We start from the raw sequence: 24,833 nt of genomic DNA on the forward strand, positions 1-24,833 counted from the left end.
TGAGTAGACTGGAGCCCCCTATAACAACAGTCTGGATGTGTAGACTGGAGCCCCCTATAACAGCAGTCTGGATGTGTAGACTGGAGCCCCCTATAACAGCAGTCTGGATGTGTAGACTGGAGCCCCCCTATAACAGCAGTCTGGATGTGTAGACTGGAGCCCCCTATAACAGCAGTCTGGATGTGTAGACTGGAGCCCCCTATAACAGCAGTCTGGATGTGTAGACTGGAGCCCCCCTATAACAGCAGTCTGGATGTGTAGTCTGGAGCCCCCCTATAACAACAGTCTGGATGAGTAGACTGGAGCCCCCTATAACAACAGTCTGGATGAGTAGACTGGAGCCCCCTATAACAACAGTCTGGATGTGTAGACTGGAGCCCCCTATAACAGCAGTCTGGATGTGTAGACTGGAGCCCCCCTATAACAGCAGTCTGGATGTGTAGTCTGGAGCCCCCTATAACAGCAGCCTGGGTGTGTAGACTGGAGCCCTCCTATAACAGCAGTCTGGATCAGTAGACTGGAGCCCCCCTATAACAGCAGTCTGGATATGTAGACTGGAGACCCCTATAACAGCAGCCTGGATGTGTAGTCTGGAGCCCCCCTATAACAGCAGTCTGGATCAGTAGACTGGAGCCCCCTATAACAGCAGCCTGGATGAGTAGACTGGAGCCCCCCTATAACAGCAGTCTGGATGTGTAGTCTGGAGACCCCTATAACAGCAGCCTGGGTGTGTAGTCTGGAGACCCCTATAACAGCAGCCTGGATGAGTAGACTGGAGCCCCTATATAACAGCAGTCTGGATATGTAGACTGGAGACCCCTATAACAGCAGCCTGGATGAGTAGACTGGAGCCCCCCTATAACAGCAGCCTGGATGAGTAGACTGGAGACCCCCTATAACAGCAGTCTGGATGTGTAGACTGGAGACCCCCTATAACAGCAGTCTGGATCAGTAGTCTGGAGCCCCCCTATAACAGCAGTCTGGATCAGTAGACTGGAGCCCCCTATAACAGCAGCCTGGATGAGTAGACTGGAGCCCCCCTATAACAGCAGTCTGGATGTGTAGACTGGAGACCCCCTATAACAGCAGCCTGGATCAGTAGTCTGGAGCCCCCCTATAACAGCAGTCTGGATCAGTAGACTGGAGCCCCCTATAACAGCAGCCTGGATGAGTAGACTGGAGCCCCCCTATAACAGCAGTCTGGATGTGTAGACTGGAGACCCCCTATAACAGCAGTCTGGATCAGTAGACTGGAGCCCCCTATAACAGCAGCCTGGATCAGTAGTCTGGAGCCCCCCTATAACAGCAGTCTGGATCAGTAGACTGGAGCCCCCTATAACAGCAGCCTGGATGAGTAGACTGGAGCCCCCCTATAACAGCAGTCTGGATGTGTAGACTGGAGACCCCCTATAACAGCAGCCTGGATCAGTAGTCTGGAGCCCCCCTATAACAGCAGTCTGGATCAGTAGACTGGAGCCCCCTATAACAGCAGCCTGGATGAGTAGACTGGAGCCCCCCTATAACAACAGCCTGGATGTGCAGTCTGGAGCCCCTATAACAGCAGTCTGGATGTGTGTTCTGGAGCCCCCTATAACAGCAGTCTGGATGAGTAGACTGGAGCCCCCCTATAACAGCAGCCTGGATGAGTAGACTGGAGCCCCCCTATAACAGCAGCCTGGATGAGTAGACTGGAGCCCCCCTATAACAACAGCCTGGATGAGTAGACTGGAGACCCCCTATAACAGCAGCCTGGATGAGTAGACTGGAGACCCCCTATAACAGCAGTCTGGATGTGTAGTCTGGAGCCCCCTATAACAGCAGTCTGGATGAGTAGACTGGAGCCCCCCTATAACAGCAGTCTGGATGTGTGTTCTGGAGCCCCCCTATAACAGCAGCCTGGATGAGTAGTCTGGAGCCCCCCTATAACAGAAGTCTAGATGTGTAGTCTGGAGCCCCCCTATAACAGCAGTCTGGATGTGTAGTCTGGAGCCCCCCTATAACAGAAGTCTAGATGTGTAGTCTGGAGCCCCCCTATAACAGCAGTCTGGATGTGTAGTCTGGAGCCCCCTATAACAGCAGCCTGGATGTGTGTTCTGGAGCCCCCTATAACAGCAGTCTGGATGTGTAGTCTGGAGCCCCCCTATAACAGCAGTCTGGGTGTGTAGTCAGGAGCCCCCTATAACAACAGCCTGGATGTGTAGTCTGGAGCCCCCCTATAACAGCAGTCTGGATGTGTAGTCTGGAGCCCCCTATAACAGCAGTCTGGATGCGTAGTCTGGAGCCCCCCTATAACAGCAGTCTGGATGTGTAGTCTGGAGCCCCCTATAACAGCAGTCTGGATGTGTAGTCTGGAGCCCCCCTATAACAACAGCCTGGATGTGTAGTCTGGAGCCCCCCTATAACAGCAGTCTGGATGTGTAGTCTGGAGCCCCCTATAACAGCAGTCTGGATGCGTAGTCTGGAGCCCCCCTATAACAGCAGTCTGGATGTGCAGTCTGGAGCCCCCCTATAACAGCAGTCTGGATGTGTAGTCTGGGAGCCCCTATAACAGCAGTCTGGATGAGTAGACTGGAGCCCCCCTATAACAGCAGTCTGGATGTGTGTTCTGGAGCCCCCCTATAACAGCAGTCTGGATGTGTAGTCTGGAGCCCCCTATAACAGCAGTCTGGGTGTGTAGTCTGGAGCCCCCCTATAACAGCAGTCTGGATGTGTAGTCTGGAGCCCCCTATAACAGCAGTCTGGATGAGTAGACTGGAGCCCCCTATAACAGCAGTCTGGATGTGTAGTCTGGAGTCCCCCTATAACAGCAGTCTGGATGTGTAGTCTGGAGCCCCCTATAACAGCAGTCTGGATGAGTAGACTGGAGCCCCCTATAACAGCAGTCTGGATGTGTAGTCTGGAGCCCCCCTATAACAGCAGTCTGGATGCGTAGTCTGGAGCCCCCTATAACAGCAGTCTGGATGTGTAGTCTGGAGCCCCCCCCCTATATCTGCAGTTTGGATGTGTAGACTGGAGACCCCCTATAACAGCAGTCTGGGTGTGTAGTCTGGAGCCCCCCTATAACAGCAGTCTGGATGTGCAGTCTGGAGCCCCCCTATAACAGCAGTCTGGATGTGCAGTCTGGAGCCCCCCTATAACAGCAGTCTGGATGTGCAGTCTGGAGCCCCCCTATAACAGCAGTCTGGATGTGCAGTCTGGAGCCCCCTATAACAGCAGTCTGGGTGTGTAGTCTGGAGCCCCCCCCCTATATCTGCAGTTTGGATGTGTAGACTGGAGACCCCCTATAACAGCAGTCTGGGTGTGTAGTCTGGAGCCCCCCTATAACAGCAGTCTGGATGTGCAGTCTGGAGCCCCCCTATAACAGCAGTCTGGATGTGCAGTCTGGAGCCCCCCTATAACAGCAGTCTGGATGTGCAGTCTGGAGCCCCCCTATAACAGCAGCCTGGATGAGTAGACTGGAGCCCCCCTATAACAGCAGTCTGGGTGTGTAGTCTGGAGCCCCCCTATAACAGCAGTCTGGATGTGTAGTCTGGAGCCCCCTATAACAGCAGTCTGGATGAGTAGACTGGAGCCCCCCTATAACAGCAGTCTGGATGTGTAGACTGGAGCCCCCTATAACAGCAGTCTGGATGAGTAGTCTGGAGCCCCCTATAACAGCAGTCTGGATGTGTAGTCTGGAGCCCCCCTATAACAGCAGTCTGGATGTACAGTCTGGGAGCCCCCTATAACAGCAGTCTGGATGTGTAGACTGGAGCCCCCCTATAACAGCAGTCTAGATGTGTAGTGTGGAGCCCCCTATAGCAGCAGTCTGGATGCGTAGTCTGGAGCCCCCCTATAACAGCAGTCTGGATGTGTAGTCTGGAGCCCCCCTATAACAGCAGCCTGGATGAGTAGTCTGGAGCCCCCCTATAACAGCAGCCTGGATGAGTAGTCTGGAGCCCCCTATAACAGCAGTCTGGATGTGCAGTCTGGAGCCCCCCTATAACAGCAGTCTGGATGTGTAGTCTGGAGCCCCCCTATAACAGCAGCCTGGATGAGTAGACTGGAGACCCCTATAACAGCAGTCTGGATGTGTAGTCTGGAGCCCCCTATAACAGCAGTCTGGATGAGTAGTCTGGAGCCCCGTATAACAGCAGTCTGGCTGTGTAGTCTGGAGCCCCCTATAACAGCAGCCTGGATGTGTAGTCTGGAGCCCCCTATAACAGCAGTCTGGATGAGTAGACTGGAGCCCCCTATAACAACAGCCTGGATATGTAGTCTGGAGCCCCCTATAACAACAGCCTGGATGTGTAGTCTGGAGCCCCCCTATGACAGCAGTCTGGATGAGTAGACTGGAGCCCCCCTATAACAGCAGTCTGGATGTGTAGACTGGAGCCCCCCTATAACAACAGTCTGGATGAGTAGACTGGAGACCCCTATAACAGCAGCCTGGATGAGTAGACTGGAGCCCCCCTATAACAGCAGTCTGGATGTGTAGACTGGAGACCCCCTATAACAGCAGTCTGGATGTGTAGTCTGGAGCCCCCCTATAACAACAGTCTGGATGAGTAGACTGGAGCCCCCCTATAACAGCAGCCTGGATCAGTAGTCTGGAGCCCCCCTATAACAGCAGTCTGGATCAGTAGACTGGAGCCCCCCTATAACAGCAGCCTGGATCAGTAGTCTGGAGCCCCCCTATAACAGCAGCCTGGATCAGTAGTCTGGAGCCCCCCTATAACAGCAGTCTGGATGTGTGGTCTGGAGCCCCCCTATAACAGCAGTCTGGGTGTGTGGTGTGGAGCCCCCCTATAACAGCAGTCTGGATGTGTAGTTTGGAGCCCCCCTATAACAGCAGTCTGGATGTGCAGTCTGGAGCCCCCCTATAACAGCAGTCTGGATCAGTAGACTGGAGCCCCCCTATAACAGCAGCCTGGATCAGTAGTCTGGAGCCCCCCTATAACAGCAGCCTGGATCAGTAGTCTGGAGCCCCCCTATAACAGCAGTCTGGATGTGTGGTCTGGAGCCCCCCTATAACAGCAGTCTGGGTGTGTGGTCTGGAGCCCCCCTATAACAGCAGTCTGGATGTGTAGTTTGGAGCCCCCCTATAACAGCAGTCTGGATGTGCAGTCTGGAGCCCCCCTATAACAGCAGTCTGGATGTGTAGTCTGGAGCCCCCCCTATAACAGCAGTCTGGATGTGCAGTCTGGAGCCCCCCTATAACAGCAGTCTGGATGTGTAGTCTGGAGCCCTCCCTATAACAGCAGTATGGATGTGCAGTCTGGAGCCCCCCAATAACAGCAGTCTGGATGTGTAGTCTGGAGCCCCCCTATAACAGCAGTCTGGATGTGTAGTCTGGAGCCCCCTATAACAGCAGTCTGGATGTGCGGTCTGGAGCCCCCCTATAACAGCAGTCTGGGTGTGTGGTCTGGAGCCCCCTATAACAGCAGTCTGGATGTGCAGACTAGAGCCCCTTAAAACAGCAGCTTCCCAGCTACATTGCTCAGTACTGCTGTATGATGACCTTTATGCTGTTGTTTTTAGTGTTTTATGTTACCCCATTGCTGCAATCACAGCTATCCTGCTCAGTACTTCTGTATAATACCTTCCATTGCTTTGAAAAATGTATTACATAGGCAGGAAAGTGGAAATCTTGTGATGTATATGGTAGTCACCATAACTGCTGGTCTCCCATCTCCCCCACTAGCTCAGAGGCAACTGAAAACTAGAGATAGAATGGTCCCAAATAGTGTTACTCCTCATGTACCATCAGGTGACAACCCCCTTCACTGATATTGATGACCAATGTTAAGGATAGGTCTTAGAATATTTAGGTTCTGGATGGTGGGGGCAGGGTAATTTTATGTTTTGTGGTCCTTATTATGGGTTTAGTACAGTTTTATGTGATATTTTACACATGCTGTAATCTGTGGGTGATTCGTCCTGATGACAGAATCCCTTTAAGCAGGAACCTTTATGTTCCGATGTTGCAGAGTTTTGATTGTGTTCTCATTTGACCATGAGATTAAATTTGAGCAAAAGAAATTATTTTTATTTGTCAACATAAACCAATTTTAGTAAATAATGTCCGAGCGGTGAGGAGGCGACGACACATGATGAATATACCGCAATAGAGGCTCTATGTGGGCTGCAGCTACACTACCTGGGACTAAACTTGTTTTGATTCTCAGGGAAATAACATTCTGTATCTTCCTTGCAGAACTCTTATAATAGTGGGAGTAATAATCCTGCTTGTGCTATTTATCACGGGGTACAGTAATGGGCTCCTACACACATCCTATTACTCACCATCACACTGACAGATCCCATTGCAGTTCCACTGCTCATTCATCATTTGGACTTTTTTTCCTTTTGTAAATCGGCAGGACATTTATTTATATGGGATACAGAAATAAAAAGCGACTCTACAAATGCCCCTGGATACAGCAATTGTGGAATTACTAAGTTCTGCTTTGAAATCTCCAGTAGTTGATATAATGTAATGACTGTCAGCCGTGCACTTAGTAGAAGAAAGATGAGAATCAGGATCCAGCCTACTGAATCAGGATAGGAATGGAGTACGTTCTGACAAACAGTGCCCAACTTTTAAACCAGTGAGGTCCTACTCTTACTTCTTTGTTTAGCCACATTGGGTTTTTCCTATTTCTAGTCCTTTTATTCCCACAAGGTATAAACCGCTTACACTGCCTATTTAGGATGTTCTTAATGGGAAATGTTTAAGAACATCCTAAATAGGCAGTGTAAGCGGTTTATACCTTGTGGGAATAAAAGGACTAGAAATAGGAAAAACCCAATGTGGCTAAACAAAGAAGTAAGACAGGCAATTAACAGTAAAAAGAAAGCATTTGCACTATTAAAGCAGGATGGCACCATTGAAGCTCTAAAAAACTATAGGGAGAAAAATACTTTATCTAAAAAACTAATTAAAGCTGCCAAAAAGGAAACAGAGAAGCACATTGCTAAGGAGAGTAAAACTAATCCCAAACTGTTCTTCAACTATATCAATAGTAAAAGAATAAAAACTGAAAATGTAGGCCCCTTAAAAAATAGTGAGGAAAGAATGGTTGTAGATGACGAGGAAAAAGTTAACATATTAAACACCTTCTTCTCCACGGTATTCACGGTGGAAAATGAAATGCTAGGTGAAATCCCAAGAAACAATGAAAACCCTATATTAAGGGTCACCAATCTAACCCAAGAAGAGGTGCGAAACCGGCTAAATAAGATTAAAATAGATAAATCTCCGGGTCCGGATGGCATACACCCACGAGTACTAAGAGAACTAAGTAATGTAATAGATAAACCATTATTTCTTATTTTTAGGGACTCTATAGAGACAGGGTCTGTTCCGCAGGATTGGCGCATAGCAAATGTGGTGCCAATATTCAAAAAGGGCTCTAAAAGTGAACCTGGAAATTATAGGCCAGTAAGTCTAACCTCTATTGTTGGTAAAATATTTGAAGGGTTTCTGAGGGATGTTATTCTGGATTATCTCAATGAGAATAACTGTTTAACTCCATATCAGCATGGGTTTATGAGAAATCGCTCCTGTCAAACCAATCTAATCAGTTTTTATGAAGAGGTAAGCTATAGACTGGACCACGGTGAGTCATTGGATGTGGTATATCTCGATTTTTCCAAAGCGTTTGATACCGTGCCGCACAAGAGGTTGGTACACAAAATGAGAATGCTTGGTCTGGGGGAAAATGTGTGTAAATGGGTTAGTAACTGGCTTAGTGATAGAAAGCAGAGGGTGGTTATAAATGGTATAGTCTCTAACTGGGTCGCTGTGACCAGTGGGGTACCGCAGGGGTCAGTATTGGGACCTGTTCTCTTCAACATATTCATTAATGATCTGGTAGAAGGTTTACACAGTAAAATATCGATATTTGCAGATGATACAAAACTATGTAAAGCAGTTAATACAAGAGAAGATAGTATTCTGCTACAGATGGATCTGGATAAGTTGGAAACTTGGGCTGAAAGGTGGCAGATGAGGTTTAACAATGATAAATGTAAGGTTATACACATGGGAAGAGGGAATCAATATCACCATTACACACTGAACGGGAAACCACTGGGTAAATCTGACAGGGAGAAGGACTTGGGGATCCTAGTTAATGATAAACTTACCTGGAGCAGCCAGTGCCAGGCAGCAGCTGCCAAGGCAAACAGGATCATGGGGTGCATTAAAAGAGGTCTGGATACACATGATGAGAGCATTATACTGCCTCTGTACAAATCCCTAGTTAGACCGCACATGGAGTACTGTGTCCAGTTTTGGGCACCGGTGCTCAGGAAGGATATAATGGAACTAGAGAGAGTACAAAGGAGGGCAACAAAATTAATAAAGGGGATGGGAGAACTACAATACCCAGATAGATTAGCGAAATTAGGATTATTTAGTCTAGAAAAAAGACGACTGAGGGGCGATCTAATAACCATGTATAAGTATATAAGGGGACAATACAAATATCTCGCTGAGGATCTGTTTATACCAAGGAAGGTGACGGGCACAAGGGGGCATTCTTTGCGTCTGGAGGAGAGAAGGTTTTTCCACCAACATAGAAGAGGATTCTTTACTGTTAGGGCAGTGAGAATCTGGAATTGCTTGCCTGAGGAGGTGGTGATGGCGAACTCAGTCGAGGGGTTCAAGAGAGGCCTGGATGTCTTCCTGGAGCAGAACAATATTGTATCATACAATTATTAGGTTCTGTAGAAGGACGTAGATCTGGGTATTTATTATGATGGAATATAGGCTGAACTGGATGGACAAATGTCTTTTTTCGGCCTTACTAACTATGTTACTATGTTACTATGTTACTCACATCACATTTGGGCCACATGTTTGTGACTGTCGGGAGTTCCTTCTAAACACCTGAAAAAACAGGATTTACATGAGCTCTGGAAGGAGCCCTGAGGGAAGCCTTCAGAAAGCAGCAGTGGCATAACTAGTGTCTGATGGGCCTCGGTGAAAAATTTGGACTGGGCACCGCCATCCTGGATAAATATATCTCAAGATGTAGGGCCTATATACAGTACAGACCAAAAGTTTGGACACACCTTCTCATTTAAAGATTTTTCTGTATTTTCATGACTATGAAAATTGTACATTCACACTGAAGGCATCAAAACTATGAATTATCACATGTGGAATTATATACTTAACAAAAAAGTGTGAAACAACTGAAAATATGTCTTATATTCTAGGTTCTTCAAATTAGCCACCTTTTTCTTTGTTGACTGCTTTGCACACTCTTGGCATTCTCTTGATGAGCTTCAAGAGGTAGTCACTGGAAATGGTTTTCCCTTCACAGGTGTGCCCTGTCAGGTTTAATAAGTGGGGTTTCTTGCCTTATAAATGGGGTTGGGACCATCAGTTGTGTTGTGCAGAAGTCTGGTGGATACACAGCTGATAGTCCTACTGAATAGACTGTTAGAATTTGTATTATGGCAAAAAAAAAGCAGCTAAGTAAAGAAAAACGAGTGGCCATCATTACTTTAAGAAATGAAGGTCAGTCAGTCCGAAAAATTGGGAAAACTTTGAAAGTGTCCCCAAGTGCAGTGGCAAAAACCATCAAGCGCAACAAAGAAACTGGCTCACATGAGGACCGCCCCAGGAAAGGAAGACCAAGAGTCACCTCTGCTTCTGAGGATAAGTTTATCCGAGCCACCAGCCTCAGAAATCGCAGGTTAATAGCAGCTCAGATTAGAGACCAGGTCAATGCCACACACAGTTCTAGCAGCAGACACATCTCTACAACAACTGTTAAGAGGAGACTTTGTGCAGCAGGCCTTCATGGTAAAATAGCTGCTAGGAAACCACTGCTAAGGACAGGCAACAAGCAGAAGAGACTTGTTTGGGGTAAAGAACACAAGGAATGGACATTAGACCAGTGGGAATCTGTGCTTTGGTCTGATGAGTCCAAATTTGAGATCTTTGGTTCCAACCACCGTGTCTTTGTGCGACGCAGAAAAGGTGAACGGATGGACTCTACATGCCTGGTTCCCACCGTGAAGCATGGAGGAGGAGGTGTGATGGTGTGGGGGGGCTTTGCTGGTGACACTGTTGGGGATTTATTCAAAATTGAAGGCATACTGAACCAGCATGGCTACCACAGCATCTTGCAGCGGCATGCTATTCCATCCGGTTTGCGTTTAGTTGGACCATCATTTATTTTTCAATAGGACAATGACCCCAAACACATCTCCAGGGTCTGTAAGGGCTATCTGACCAAGAAGGAGAGTGATGGGGGGCTACACCAGATGACCTGGCCTCCACAGTCACCAGACCTGACCCCAATCGAGATGGTTTGGGGTGAGCTGGACCGCAGAGTGAAGGCAAAAGGCCCAACAAGTGCTAAGCATCTCTGGGAACTCCTTCAAGATTGTTGGAAGACCATTCCCGGTGACTACCTCTTGAAGCTCATCAAGAGAATGCCAAGAGTGTGCAAAGCAGTCATCAAAGCAAAAGGTGGATACTTTGAAGAACCTAGTATATAAGACATATTTTCAGTTGTTTCACACTTTTTTGTTAAGTATATAATTCCACATGTGTTAATTCATAGTTTTGATGCCTTCAGTGTGAATGTACAATTTTCATAGTCAGGAAAAGACAGAAAAAGCTTTAAATGAGAAGGTGTGTCCAAACTTTTGGTCTGTACTATATATATATATCCGTCATCCTCGCCCAATCCTGATATATATATTACCCATTTTGGTATATGTTCCCCATTCTGCCGCTGTTCTTTAACGTATAGAAATAAATAAACCATTGTATTCACCAGGGGTGAACATAGAAGTCATGGGGCCCCATAAAATGCAGAGCCCATAGTCCTCCTTGTAGTATAATGCACCCCATGGTCCTCCATATATTTTAATGTATCTACCATAGTCCTCCAGTCCTACCATAGTCATCCATATAGTATAATGCACTCCCCATAGTCCAGCATATAGTATACTACACACCCAATAGTTATTCATATAGTATAATGCACCTTATAGTCCCCCATAAAGTATAATGCACTTTATAGTCATCCATATAGTATAATGCACATCCCATAGTCATCCATAAAGTATAATGCACCTCACAGTCATCCATGTAGTGTAATGCAAAGCCCATAATCATCCATAAAGTATAATGCATCCCCATAGTCATCCATGTAGTATAATGCAAAGCCCATAATCATCCATAAAGTATAATGCATCCCCATAGTCATCCATGTAGTATAATGTAAAGCCCATAGTCATCCATGTAGTATAATGCACAGCCCGTAGTCATCCATAAAGTATAATGCACAACCCATACTCATCCATGTAGTATAATGCACCCCATAGTCATCCATAAAGTATAGTGCACAGCCCATAGTCATCCATATAGTATAATTCACCCCATAGTCGCCCATATAGTATAATTCACCCCATAGTCATCCATAAAGTATAATGCATCCCCATAGTCATCCATGTAGTATGACCACCGCATACTCATTGATTTAAAAAACAAAACAATTATACTCACCTTCCCTCCGCTCCCCCGCTGCACTGCACTCTCCTGTAGCCAGCAGCTGACTTCAGCATGTGACGAGAGTGCATGACATCACTCCCATGTGCCCGCGGTCACGTGCTCACCAAGGTCAGCTGCTGGCCTCTGATTGGCCGACACTGTGAATTGTCGCACATAGATCCGAGGACGCACATACAGTTGAAGTTTTCTGCTGGCATAGGTGGGCCCCTGAACCGCCGGGCCCGGTTGTGCGGCGACCGCGGTCGTTACGCCCCTGGATAGCAGAGTCAATTTGTACTCCGCGGTGTTCATCTAAAAAGGCAAACTCAAAAGAGTAGCCTACCCCGATATTGTGTCTGCCTGAAAACAGATGGACGCCGCAGGAACAGAGGCAGACAGAGTAGAACGTGACTCTGCCTCATTATAGTCAAAGGCGCCATCATACAGATCCTGAATTTCAGGTAACCCCTGATGAAGTCACCAACACGTGGCCCAAGTGTTATATGAACAGGGCCTTAAAGTGAATTTAGCCCAGCTGTAGGTGAGATGAGAGCAGCTATGGTTTAGAGAGGGTGTCAGAAGGTAGCCCCCTACTTTCTCCCCAGTGAAAGGACCAGTTTGCCTTACGGTATTTCCATTTATTCACTGTATGGCACCATTATATTAATACAGTGGGGCACTATAATGTGCGCACCATATAGAAGTATTTTATTTTCTGCATTGTGGTATTATAATTATACTATGAGGCACTACATATATTTATACTGTATTGTGCACTACGCTGCTTTTTTTATACTGTTTAGTTGCAATACGCTGATACTATACGGCAATAATATGTTGATATTGTGTTGTGGCATTATTTTGATTCTGTATGGGTGTTTTATTTTTATTCTATAGTGTATGGTGGTATTTAGGCTGCTGCTGTATTACACTAATATGTTCACTATTATGTTGATCCTTCATAGCGGTATTGGGTCTGTAATGTATGGCAATGCAATGTTGATCTTACATAGTGGTATTGTTTTGCTGCTATATCTGTTGATCTAGTATAGTGGTATTATGCTGAACCTGTGCGGCACTACTATTTTAATACTATATAGTGATACTATGTTGATGCATAGATTAATTCACAGCTACATTGCTCAGTACTGCTGTATTATGACCTCCATGTTGTTGTTTTCTAGTAAATGCTTTTTCTCACCCCAGAGCTGAGTTCAGAGCTATACTGCTAAATGGACGGTGATCAATTGTATGATGACCACTATACTGTTGCTTTCTTGTGTTTTCTCTCACCTCATTTCAGGAATCACAGCTACCTTGCTTAGTACTCTTGTATAATGTCCTCCACTGTGTACTGCTTCATTATATTGTATAGTGGTATTACAGTAATACTGTATGGTGCTAATATGTGGAAGCTGTACAGATACATTATGTCTTTAATGCACAGTACATTGTGCGACTTTATTTTGACACTATATAGTGGTATTATGCCAATATTCTATGACACTGCTATGTTGATCTTGTATATTGATATTATGATTATTCTGCATGACTATTATTTTTTCTGTGTAGTGTTAGTCTATAATACTATGTTGTATTCGTACTGTATGGAAATACTATACTGATGGAGTTGCTTATGGTTATGCTGATGATGTATAGCACCATTATGTTCATCCTGTTTGGTGGTATTATGCTCATATTGCATGGCACTACTATGTTAATAATGTATGGCCCCGTTATGTGGCATTACAGGCACAGTAGAGCTATTATTTAGGGACTCTCTGGCTTCTCACATCTTACACTATTTCTCCCACTTTCTTTACCCCAGTGACCCTTGTGATTGGGTGGTGTCTAACCTCCTGTACATATAAAAGTGTATTTTTTGCCCATTTTTCTGAACTCACTACTGGATTTCACAATTATCTCGAATTTATGTTACTTTCTGCTATTCTACTAATAAACTTCATGGCAAACAACACAAGGGAACGTGAGCAGAACATAAAGTCATTAAGGTGCGATATTGCCGGGGATCCAGAGCAGGATGAATGCTCAATTAGCAGCTGCTTAGAGCTGGATACAAAATAGCTTTTTAACGAGGATGTGACTGATGTTACAGAGTGAATAGTTACATCCTCCGTATTCATATAACATCTCTGATCACAAGGTTCATTCACGTGCACCGACCCTGGTCCAGAATAACAGATGCCCACAAAAAAACAACATTGTAACTGCTCCTCTATCCTGGGGTCAGTCTTAAGGCTGTGTCATGATCCGTTCCAGGGTTTAATCCTGTCTGCCCTTTTTCCGGACGGATCATGTTAAGGGTTAACTTTGCTCTGCCTCATTCTGGGTCCAGGTTTGCTATTTAGCTCCGATGCATCCTGCTGGCGGTGTCAGCTGAAGTTCTGCCTTCGGCATCTGAACCTGACTCTGGTAGCTCTTGATTTGTCCTGCTGTGATCCCTGACTTGCCCCGTGTCTGTTGACTCCTCCTGTCTGCCCTTTCCCCAGCGTTTCCCTGTTTGTTGGTTTGATTCTCTGGTTTTTGACTTGGCTTGTATTTGGACTCACTTCTGCCTTCTGTCTTTGTCTTATCCGCTTCTGACCATTGCTGAACCTCCTGGCTTGTTCCTGACCACGTGTACTGCTGCTACCTTTGGTACCTCTTCCTCTGACTGTTTTTTGACTCGGCTTGTCTGACCACTCTTTCACCACTTGGTGGCACCTGTGCTGCTGCTCTGTGGTGCTACTCTGTGTATGCAGTCTCACTCAAGCTCCCTCTGGTGGAGGTTTCTCTATGGTGCACCGCAGCAGCATGACACTCTGTTTACATGTCCAGTAATCATCAAAACAGATCCAGCAGCAATTTGTTAACAAAAGAGTGAAGACACAAGTTTGTCCAGCTAAAAAGAACTGATTTCAACCGGATCTATTTATTATTTAGCATTGAAGTCTATGGAAAACTGATCCATTAATTAGCCTCCATTTTCTTCCATTTGAAACTGATCCAGTGAGCAAAAAATTGATCCTTTTCCAATGAAAGAAAAACCGATGGCTAATAAATGGATCAGTTTTCCATAGACTTCAATGTTAAAAAAAACAGATCCAGCAGAGATCAGCGTATTAAAAACTGGCAAGAAAGTTCTGTCTGTACAACTTTTTTGTTAACTGATTGCTGCATGGTCCATTCTAGCGGATGATTACTGGACATGTGAACAGGGACTAATGCAGGATAAAGGGGATTAATCTCTCAGCGGCACAATGCTCAGGACCCCCATCTGATGTGTTGGGGGCAGACCAACAGTCTATGACTCTATAAAGATTCATTGTATCTTACACAATATCATTTATCTAACCACAAAAAAAAACAAAATAGTCATTTGTAAGAAAAATACTGTGGGGCCTGTGTGTCTGTGACAATTGTGATATGGTGCAGATTTCTCCATGATATTTCTCTACCTTTTAACTTTTCAAGTTCAGATTCATTCTCTGCATTTGTCTGAACAGATCTGTTGTGTTCTCTTCCAGACCACGGCTGTTTCTCTATCGGATACAATACAGAAATGGAGAGAATATAGGGAGCAATGCCTGAACACCTTCCACCACACTGCACCCACCCTGACCGGTAAGTGCAAGATGTACAAGAATACAACTACTATAATACTGCCCCTATGTACAGGAATATAACTACTATAATACTGCCCCTATGTACAAGAATATAACTACTATAATACTGCTCCTATGTACAAGAATATAACTACTATAATACTGCTCATATGTACAAGAATATAACTACTATAATACTGCTCCTATGTACAAGAATATAACTACTATAATACTAGCCCCTATGTACAAGAATATAACTACTATAATACTGCCCCTATGTACAGGAATATAACTACTATAATACTGCCCCTATGTACAAGAATATAACTACTATAATACTGCCCCTATGTACAAGAATATAACTACTATAATACTGCCCCTATGTACAAGAATATAACTACTATAATACTGCCCCTATGTACAAGAATATAACTACTATAATACTGCCCCTATGTACAAGAATATAACTACTATAATACTGCCTCTATGCACAAGAATATAACTACTATAATACTGCTCCTATGTACAAGAATATAACTACTATAATACTGCCCCTATGTACAAGAATATAACTACTATAATACTGCCTCTATGTACAAGAATATAACTACTATAATACTGCCCCTATGTACAAGAATATAACTACTATAATACTGCTCCTATGTACAAGAATATAACTACTATAATACTGCCCCCTATGTACAAGAGTATAACTACTATAATACTGCCCCTATGTACAAGAATATAACTACTATAATACTGCCCCTATGTACAAGAATATAACTACTATAATACTGCTCCTATGTACAAGAATATAACTACTATAATACTGCTCCTATGTACAAGAATATAACTACTATAATACTGCCCCCTATGTACAAGAGTATAACTACTATAATACTGCCCCTATGTACAAGAATATAACTACTATAATACTGCTCCTATGTACAAGAATACAACTACTATAATACTGCTCCTATGTACAAGAATATAACTACTATAATACTGCCTCTATGTACAAGACTATAACTACTATAATACTGCTCCTGTGTACAAGAATATAACTACTATAATACTGTTCCCTATGTACAAGAATGTAACTACTATAATACTACGCCTGTGTACAAGAATATAACTACTATATACTGCCCCTATGTACACGAATATAACTACTATAATACTGTTCCCTATGTACAAGAATATAACTACTATAATACTGCTCCTCTGTACAAGAATATAACTACTATAATACTGCCCCTATGTACAAGAATATAACTACTATAATACTGCCCCTATGTACAAGAATATAACTACTATAATACTGCTCCCTATGTACAAGAATATAACTACTATAATACTGCTCCTATGTACAAGAATATAACTACTATAATACTGCCCCCTATGTACAAGAGTATAACTACTATAATACTGCCCCTATGTACAAGAATATAACTACTATAATACTGCCCCTATGTACAAGAATATAACTACTATAATACTGCTCCTATGTACAAGAATATAACTACTATAATACTGCTCCTATGTACAAGAATATAACTGCTATAATACTGCCCCCTATGTACAAGAATATAACTACTATAATACTGCCCCTATGTACAAGAATATAACTACTATAATACTGCCTCTATGCACAAGAATATAACTACTATAATACTGCTCCTATGTACAAGAATATAACTACTATAATACTGCCCCTATATATAAGAATATAACTACTATAATACTGCCCCCTATGTACAAGTATATAACTACTATAATACTGCCCCTATGTACAAGAATATAACTACTATAATACTGCCCCTATGTACACGAATATAACTACTATAATACTGTTCCCTATGTACAAGAATATAACTACTATAATACTGCTCCTCTGTACAAGAATATAATTACTATAAAACTGCCCCTATGTACAAGAATATAACTACTATAATACTGCCCCTATGTACAAGAATATAACTACTATAATACTGCTCCCTATGTACAAGAATATAACTACTATAACACTGCCCCTATGTATAAGAATATAACTGCTATATACCACTCCATATGTATCAGGACACGTGTCACCTTCTGGATTCTCTGGTCTGTAGGGTCACATTGTGGATTATTTATGGACCGACACAGTGAAGTGTGATGTGATTGTGTCTTTCTTCTTCTTCCTCCCCTGCAGTAGAGAGAACACTGTTGTACCATCATTGCTCTTAGCTATAGATCTTCTTTATACGGTATTATTTGTGTTAATGTCTCAGAGTTGGATTTATGACATTGTCAGGTGTAATTGTGATCATTCAATAAGCCGGAGATTTAAGGATTTTGCATTTATCATCCTGTGTGGATTGTGCAGCTGTCGCTGTGGTTAGAGCCTCATATCAGGAACCTTTACTGTGATTCTCCAGTGATGGATCTGACAATAAGAATCTTTCAGACTTAAAGGGATGATCCTAAGCTAACATTATTTTAATAATAACACTATGTTTAATATCATAATTCTCTTTTCTAATACACTTTAATTAAAAAGTCGCTAACTTTCCCTATACCCTAACTCAGAGGTGGGCAATTAATTTTTTACCGAGGGGCCACATGAGAGACCGTGACTGTCGTGGAGGCCGAACCAATAGGCCAAAATTAATTCTGCTCAATATTAATATATTATAATTATTATATTATTGATAATAATATTATTAAATTGTATAACTTAATATTGATTAAGGGTTATGATTAAGGGAGCTTAGTCTCCAGAAACGCGTTGAGATTGACACCCATATGATTTGTGCTGAAGTTTGTATCCTCTGTGCTACAAGTTTGTGAATAAAAGACATTTTATCTTCATGGATTCGGTGGAGCTGGACATTCTTTTTTTTTGGACTTTACATTTTTGGACACAGCTGGTCCGTGCTCCCGAAGTACAACTAATGCATTACGGGTGAGCTGGTTAATTTCTCTTTTAGTCGATAAACAAGCCAGACAACCTCCAAGACTTGTTAACGTGGGCAACTGCACCGCTGTGTACGTTGTGTCTGCCAGGCCTTCCAGCTGCCTTGGCTGTTTGGCTCCGCTTGCCTGTGTTGCCTCACACAGGTGGAGCTCTGCAAAACTGACTGCTCTGCACTCCTGCAAAAAACAGACTGACGCTGACCCTGAACTTGACACACCCAACCCTCTGCTGCAAGGGTTTTTACAATAACATTTGGCCGTAGGCCACATGGAAAACCCAGCCCGGGGAGGAAGCGAACCAACCCCACTACCATCCTGTAGTCCATTTAAAAAATAAAAGCCCAGCAGGTTTTCTTAAATCTGCCTTGAACAGACAGCCTGACCAAGACCAATGCTCACTTTTATTCTGCATTGCAATCACAGCTACGCCTGTGACTGCAATGTACTCCCAGGCCTCCATCTGCCTCTGTGGGGGAACATACAGCGACCCTCACGTGACACCGATGACTGCTTCACAGCAGCTGATACTAGGGGAAGCTCCCTGTATACAGAGATACATGATAAGATCCTGTCTGCAGCCACCACTAGGGGGAGCTCCCTGTATACAGAGATACATGATAAGATTCTGTCTGCAGCCACCACTAGGGGGAGCTCCCTGTATACAGAGATACATGATAAGTTTCTGTCTGCAGCCACCACTAGGGGGAGCTCCCTGTATAGAGAGATACATGATAAGATCCTGTCTGCAGTCACCACTAGGGGGAGCTCCCTGTATACAGAGATACATGATAAGATTCTGTCTGCAGCCACCACTAGGGGGAGCTCCCTGTATACAGAGATACATGATAAGATTCTGTCTGCAGTCACCACTAGGGGGAGCTCCCTGTATACAGAGATACACAAGATCCTGTCTGCAGCCACCACTAGGGGGAGCTCCTTGTATACAGAGATACATGATAAGATCCTGTCTGCAGCCACCATTAGGGCTACTGCACCAGTAGAATAGTGAGTGCAGCTCTGGAGTATAATACAGGAGGTAAATCAGGATCAGTAATGTAATTTATGTACACAGTGACTGCACCAGCAGAATAGTGAGTGCAGCTCTGGAGTAGAATACAGGAGGTAACTCAGGATCAGTAATGTATGTACACAGTGACTGCACCAGCAGAATAGTGAGTGCAGCTCTGGAGTATAATACAGGAGGTAACTCAGGATCAGTAATGTAATGTATGTATATGTATGTGATTTCTGTGCGCAGGTGCGAGCTGTGATTTCTGTGCGCAGGCGCGAGCTGTGATTTCTGTGTGCAAGCATGTCACGATAATGTGAATATACCATGTTTAAGTCTGCCTAACTTTACAAGGCACACGCAGTGGGCTATTCTGACCCCCTCTCTTCTCTTCTGCCTGCTGCTATGGGTATGTGTTTGAATCATAAATCTCTCATTTCCCTCCTCCAAAATAACTTTTATGGTCCTTGTACCTGCAGCAGACAATCCTCCCATCTAGTACTAGCTAAAACTGGTATAAGGCCCTTCCACACAGTAGGGATTTCTTTGTTCAATTATAGTGATATATTGGGTCACCGATTTGGGCTAGAAATATAATGAGTGCATATTACGAATGTCCATCGGTAGATCTGTCAATCACTGTAAACGCTAGCAGCTAAACGCAACAAGTGCAAAGTGTGGATTTCTCTTAAACAGAGTGGAATAGCTAGCCCGAGTTTATACTCATTCGAAAGCTAATTCCAATATTAGATGAGTGATGTGCGTGCCATTATTCTGCTAGGCTCTCAAGCACATTTATGAGTATCATAAGTTTTCTTACCAAAATGTGCACCCTGGCAGCTAGGGGAGGGTGCAGGTAAACCAGCCCCTTTAGTGGTGTCACAGCCTACAAGTATAAGTTATTGCCAGTCATCTCAGCCTTCAGTCTTGCCTGAGAAGCTGTTGCACCAGGACCCTCTGATGCATTGGGATGTCTTGCTCCTCCCACCAGCATGGTTAGCCTGGAACGATCTAAGCAACATGTGAGTATTTATCTTCTTTAATTCCTGTTTTTTTGTAATTGCTTTGTACATATTTTGTCTCATATTGCAAAATCTTTATATACCTTTTGTAAACACTGCCTACCTTTTGGAGTAAACTATAAAACTACTAGTTAGTCTTCTCCATGTTCTATGCAAATTTTCACATGCCTGAAGTTAATTACGCTACTAATTTGGATTGGCTCGAACCCCTCTGTTGAGGAATCTGAGCTGGTGGCAGCGAAGTGTGTTATGGGCTAGGTGGGTAAAGCTGACAGCGATGGAACGGGGTTTTATAAGCTATTGTCTGGCTGCGGCCTGAGCATTTATAATTCTCTCGCTGCAGCGTATCTGCTAGCCAGTCCTCAGTGAAGCGACCCATCCGGTGACTAATTATCCTAGGTGTAGTTCCCTGACTGACCTGAGGGTAAAAGGGGCGCCGGAGAGCTGCAAGTGCCTAAGCGGAACTGGAAAGCTGGATATACATAAACCCTTGCAATTCGTGATACTGTAGCAGCGGTGGGATAACTAAAATAAGCCCCTGCGGTAAATTGAGAGGTCAATAGCCTTGTTTGTGTTTTCATCACATTGTAGCAGTGGTGGGATAACTTAGATAAGCCCCCTGCACATGTGATAGCCGGGTGCTGGCCAAAGGTCATCCCCTTTTCGTGACAAGGCGTGAGCTGTAATTTCTGTGCGCAGGCGCGAGCTGTGATTTCTGTGCGCAGGCGCAAGCTGTGATTTCTGTGCACAGGCGCGAGCTGTGATTTCTGTGCGCAGGCGCGAGCTGTGATTTCTGTGCGCAGGCGCGAGCTGTGATTTCTGTGCGCAGGTGCGAGCTGTGATTTCTGTGTGCAGGCGCGAGCTCTGATTTCTGTGCGCAGGCGTGAGCTGTGATTTCTGTGCGCAGGCGCGAGCTGTGATTTCTGTGCGCAGGCGCGAGCTGTGATTTCTGTGCGCAGGCGCGAGCTGTGATTTCTGTGTGCAGGCATAAGATTTCACCTGGCAATGTGGATGACGCAAGGTGAATTTAAGAAGGAGGATGGCGAGCAGCAGCTGGTGGGAGTATTGGAGAGGTCTGAAACAATGCCCATAGGACCAACCCGATTTCTATGCAATGCGGGAGAACTTAAATAGCCTTTTGGGTGGTATACAGGGGGAGTCGGGGATTATATAAGCATTTATGGAATGCAGCACTGGCGCTGAATAAGGTTATAGTTTTAGTTGTTATATTAGAAAACTGCTGTCAGGTCCCCTTTAATTTGTTTCTAAACTTTGTGGACCACAGAAAAATATGATCTGAACCAGAAGTGGCCATTGGTAGAAATAAATGATAATTCCCCCCGGCCTGCCCACAATATCCGTAGCCCGGCAAAGTGACAATTTTGTGGCATAATGCACTGTTTAAAAGTCTTGATTTACGCTAAGAATTTATCTATAATTTTTTGGGACAATTCACCGTGGCCGAGGAGGACCATGGAAAAGCCAAAACCAGGAGGAAGGGACCCGGCCTAACAATGGGGCAGCAGACCACGGTATAGATCCTTGATGCACCGCAATATAGAAGTAGCAAAGTAAACTGTAACGTGTGTGAATCTCAGAATCTGTTCATTTTGTTCTCACTTTTTCACTTCTGGGTGAGAGATATTTTTGGTTTAAAATGATCAGACCCTTCACTAAAAATGCTGAACCCCAAATATAACAGATGCTGCGTAAGTAGACGCATGGAAAGTAATAAAGGGTTAACGTGTGTGTCTGGGAGGCACCATACCCGCTGGTTTTCTCCTGGTGCCGCTAATTAGTCAGTGACCCTGATGAGCCGTTATAAACGCGCGTCCTTCAATCTTCGTTCATCTCCGGCCCCTCACGATGCCGAGCTGATTAGTGAGCGGCGGCGGTTCTGCGAGTTTCCCCCACGGGTCATTATAGCGGTCGCCCTCATTTTAAGGCAGTTAATTGAATAGCTCTATCTGTGTAAATGTCGAGTCATAAAAGTGCGAATAAAGATTGTCCTGATAATTGAATGGGTTTTCTACTGAATACGATGGCAGCACGGGAATAATATCCGCAGGGAATGGAGATTATAACTCATACCGCATTATTTGTCTGTACACCTCCGGTGCATGAATGTGTGTGGCCCGACACAGACCTGGCTGCAGCAACAATGCAAAAACATCCAGCATTGTAATGGCAACATCTGCTAATTCACTGAGGTGTCAGGTTACACCTGCTTACTGAAGTCTGTGGAGGTAGGGGAAGCATTTATATGCTGAGGCAGACTGTCATGATCCCAATGGCAGGGGATCACTAAAGGACAAGCACAGATACAAACAAGCTCTAGGGCGATGGAACCTGAGCTGACCGCGACCCTGAACCTAACACACAAATAAAAGTAGCCGGGGAACGTGCCTACGATGATCCTAGACGTCTCGCTCCAGCCGAAGATCTAACTTCCCCTATTAGAAGAAACACAGACCTCTCTTGCCTCCAGAGAAATACCCCACAGAAATAGCAGCCCCCCACATATAATGACGGTGAAATGAGAGGAAAGCACATACGCAGTATGAAAACAGTTTCAGCAAAATGAGGCCCGCTAAAGCTAGATAGCAGAGGATACAAAAGTGAACTGCGCGGTCAGCGAAAAACCCTTCAAAAAACCATCCTGAAATTACTTGAACTCATGTGCCAACTCATGGTACATGAGGAGCAATTTCAGCCCACTAGAGCAACCAGCAGCAAAGAATCACATATCTGCAGGCTGGACTAAAAAACCAAATAAAGCAAAACACCAAAACAGGAAAATCCAAACTTAGCTTGACCAGAAGGTTCTAGGAGCAGGGAGCAGAGGTAACAAGACACACTGGATACATTGATAACCGGCGAGGAAATGCCAGCAAAGCCAGGTTAAATAGGAAACTCCCATATCCTGATGGAACAGGTGGAACCCAGAGACCCAGGAAAGACAAGTCACCCAGTACCATCAGTAACCACCAGAGGGAGCCCAAAAACAGAACTCACAACAGTACCCCCCCCTTGAGGAGGGGTCACCGAACCCTCACGAGAACCACCAGGGCGACCAGGATGAGCCCTATGAAAAGCGCGAACCAAATCATCAGCATGAACATCCGAGGCAACCACCCAAGAATTATCCTCCTGACCATAACCCTTCCACTTGACCAAATACTGGAGTTTCCGTCTGGAAACACGAGAATCCAAGATCTTCTCCAAAACATACTCCAATTCTCCCTCCACCAGCACTGGAGCAGGAGGCTCAAGCGAAGGAACAACAGGTACCTCATACTTCCGCAACAACGACCGATGGAACACATTATGAATAGCAAACGATGCCGGGAGATCCAAACGAAACGACACAGGGTTAAGAATTTCCAAGATCCTATAGGGACCGATGAACCGAGGCTTGAACTTAGGAGAAGAGACCTTCATAGGAACAAAACGAGAAGACAACCACACCAAGTCCCCAACAAGAAGTCGAGGACCCACGCGGCGACGGCGATTAGCAAACTGCTGAGCCTTCTCCTGGGACAACTTCAAATTGTCCACCACATGACTCCAAATCCGATGCAACCTATCCACCACCATGTCCACTCCAGGACAATCAGAAGGTTCCACCTGACCAGAGGAAAAACGAGGATGAAACCCCGAATTACAAAAGAAAGGAGAAACCAAGGTAGCAGAACTAGCCCGATTATTAAGGGCAAACTCGGCCAGCGGCAAAAAGGTAACCCAGTCATCCTGATCAGCAGAAACAAAACACCTTAAATAAGTTTCCAAGGTCTGATTAGTTCGTTCAGTCTGGCCATTCGTCTGAGGATGGAATGCAGACGAAAAGGACAAATCAATGCCCATCTTAGCACAGAACGTCCGCCAAAATCTAGACACAAACTGGGATCCCCTGTCAGAAACGATGTTCTCAGGAATCCCATGCAAACGAACCACATTCTGAAAAAACAGAGGGACCAACTCAGAGGAGGAAGGTAACTTAGGCAAGGGTACCAGATGAACCATTTTAGAAAAGCGATCACACACAACCCAGATGACGGACATTTTTTGAGAGACAGGGAGATCCGAAATAAAGTCCATGGAAATGTGCGTCCAAGGCCTCTTCGGGATAGGCAAAGGTGACAACAATCCACTGGCCCGAGAACAGCAAGGCTTAGCCCGAGCACAAACCTCACAAGACTGCACAAAAGAACGCACATCCCTCGACAAGGAAGGCCACCAAAAAGACCTGGCCACCAAGTCTCTAGTACCAAATATTCCCGGATGACCTGCCAACGCAGAAGAATGGACCTCGGAGATGACTCTACTGGTCCAATTATCCGGAACAAACAGTCTTTCCGGCGGACAACGATCAGGTTTACCCGCCTGAAACTCCTGCAAAGCACGTCGCAAGTCTGGGGAGACAGCAGACAAAATCACCCCATCCCTAAGGATACCAGAGGGCTCAGAATTTCCAAGGGAGTCAGGCACAAAACTCCTAGAAAGAGCATCCGCCTTCACATTCTTTGAACCTGGCAGGTATGAAACCACAAAATTGAAACGAGAGAAAAACAGTGACCAACGAGCCTGTCTAGGATTCAGACGCCTGGCAGACTCAAGGTAAATCAAATTTTTGTGATCAGTCAAGACCACCACACGATGTCTAGCACCCTCTAGCCAATGACGCCACTCCTCAAATGCCCACTTCATGGCCAAAAGTTCCCGAATACCAACATCATAAT

General features: G+C 44.8%; 1 protein-coding gene across 1 annotated transcript in view; it reads left to right on the plus strand.

The window, feature by feature from the left end:
- Positions 1–24,833, plus strand: part of GLP1R (glucagon like peptide 1 receptor) — a 274,569-nt gene that overhangs the window by 104,759 nt on the left and 144,977 nt on the right. The window contains exon 2 of the mRNA XM_069768307.1: positions 15,028–15,124. Within this exon, the coding sequence (XP_069624408.1) occupies positions 15,028–15,124 (97 nt within the window). The remainder of the gene's footprint in view (positions 1–15,027; positions 15,125–24,833) is intronic.

The sequence above is a fragment of the Ranitomeya imitator genome, chromosome 5 (genome assembly GCF_032444005.1).
Source record: "Ranitomeya imitator isolate aRanImi1 chromosome 5, aRanImi1.pri, whole genome shotgun sequence".
Lineage (NCBI taxonomy): Eukaryota > Metazoa > Chordata > Amphibia > Anura > Dendrobatidae > Ranitomeya > Ranitomeya imitator.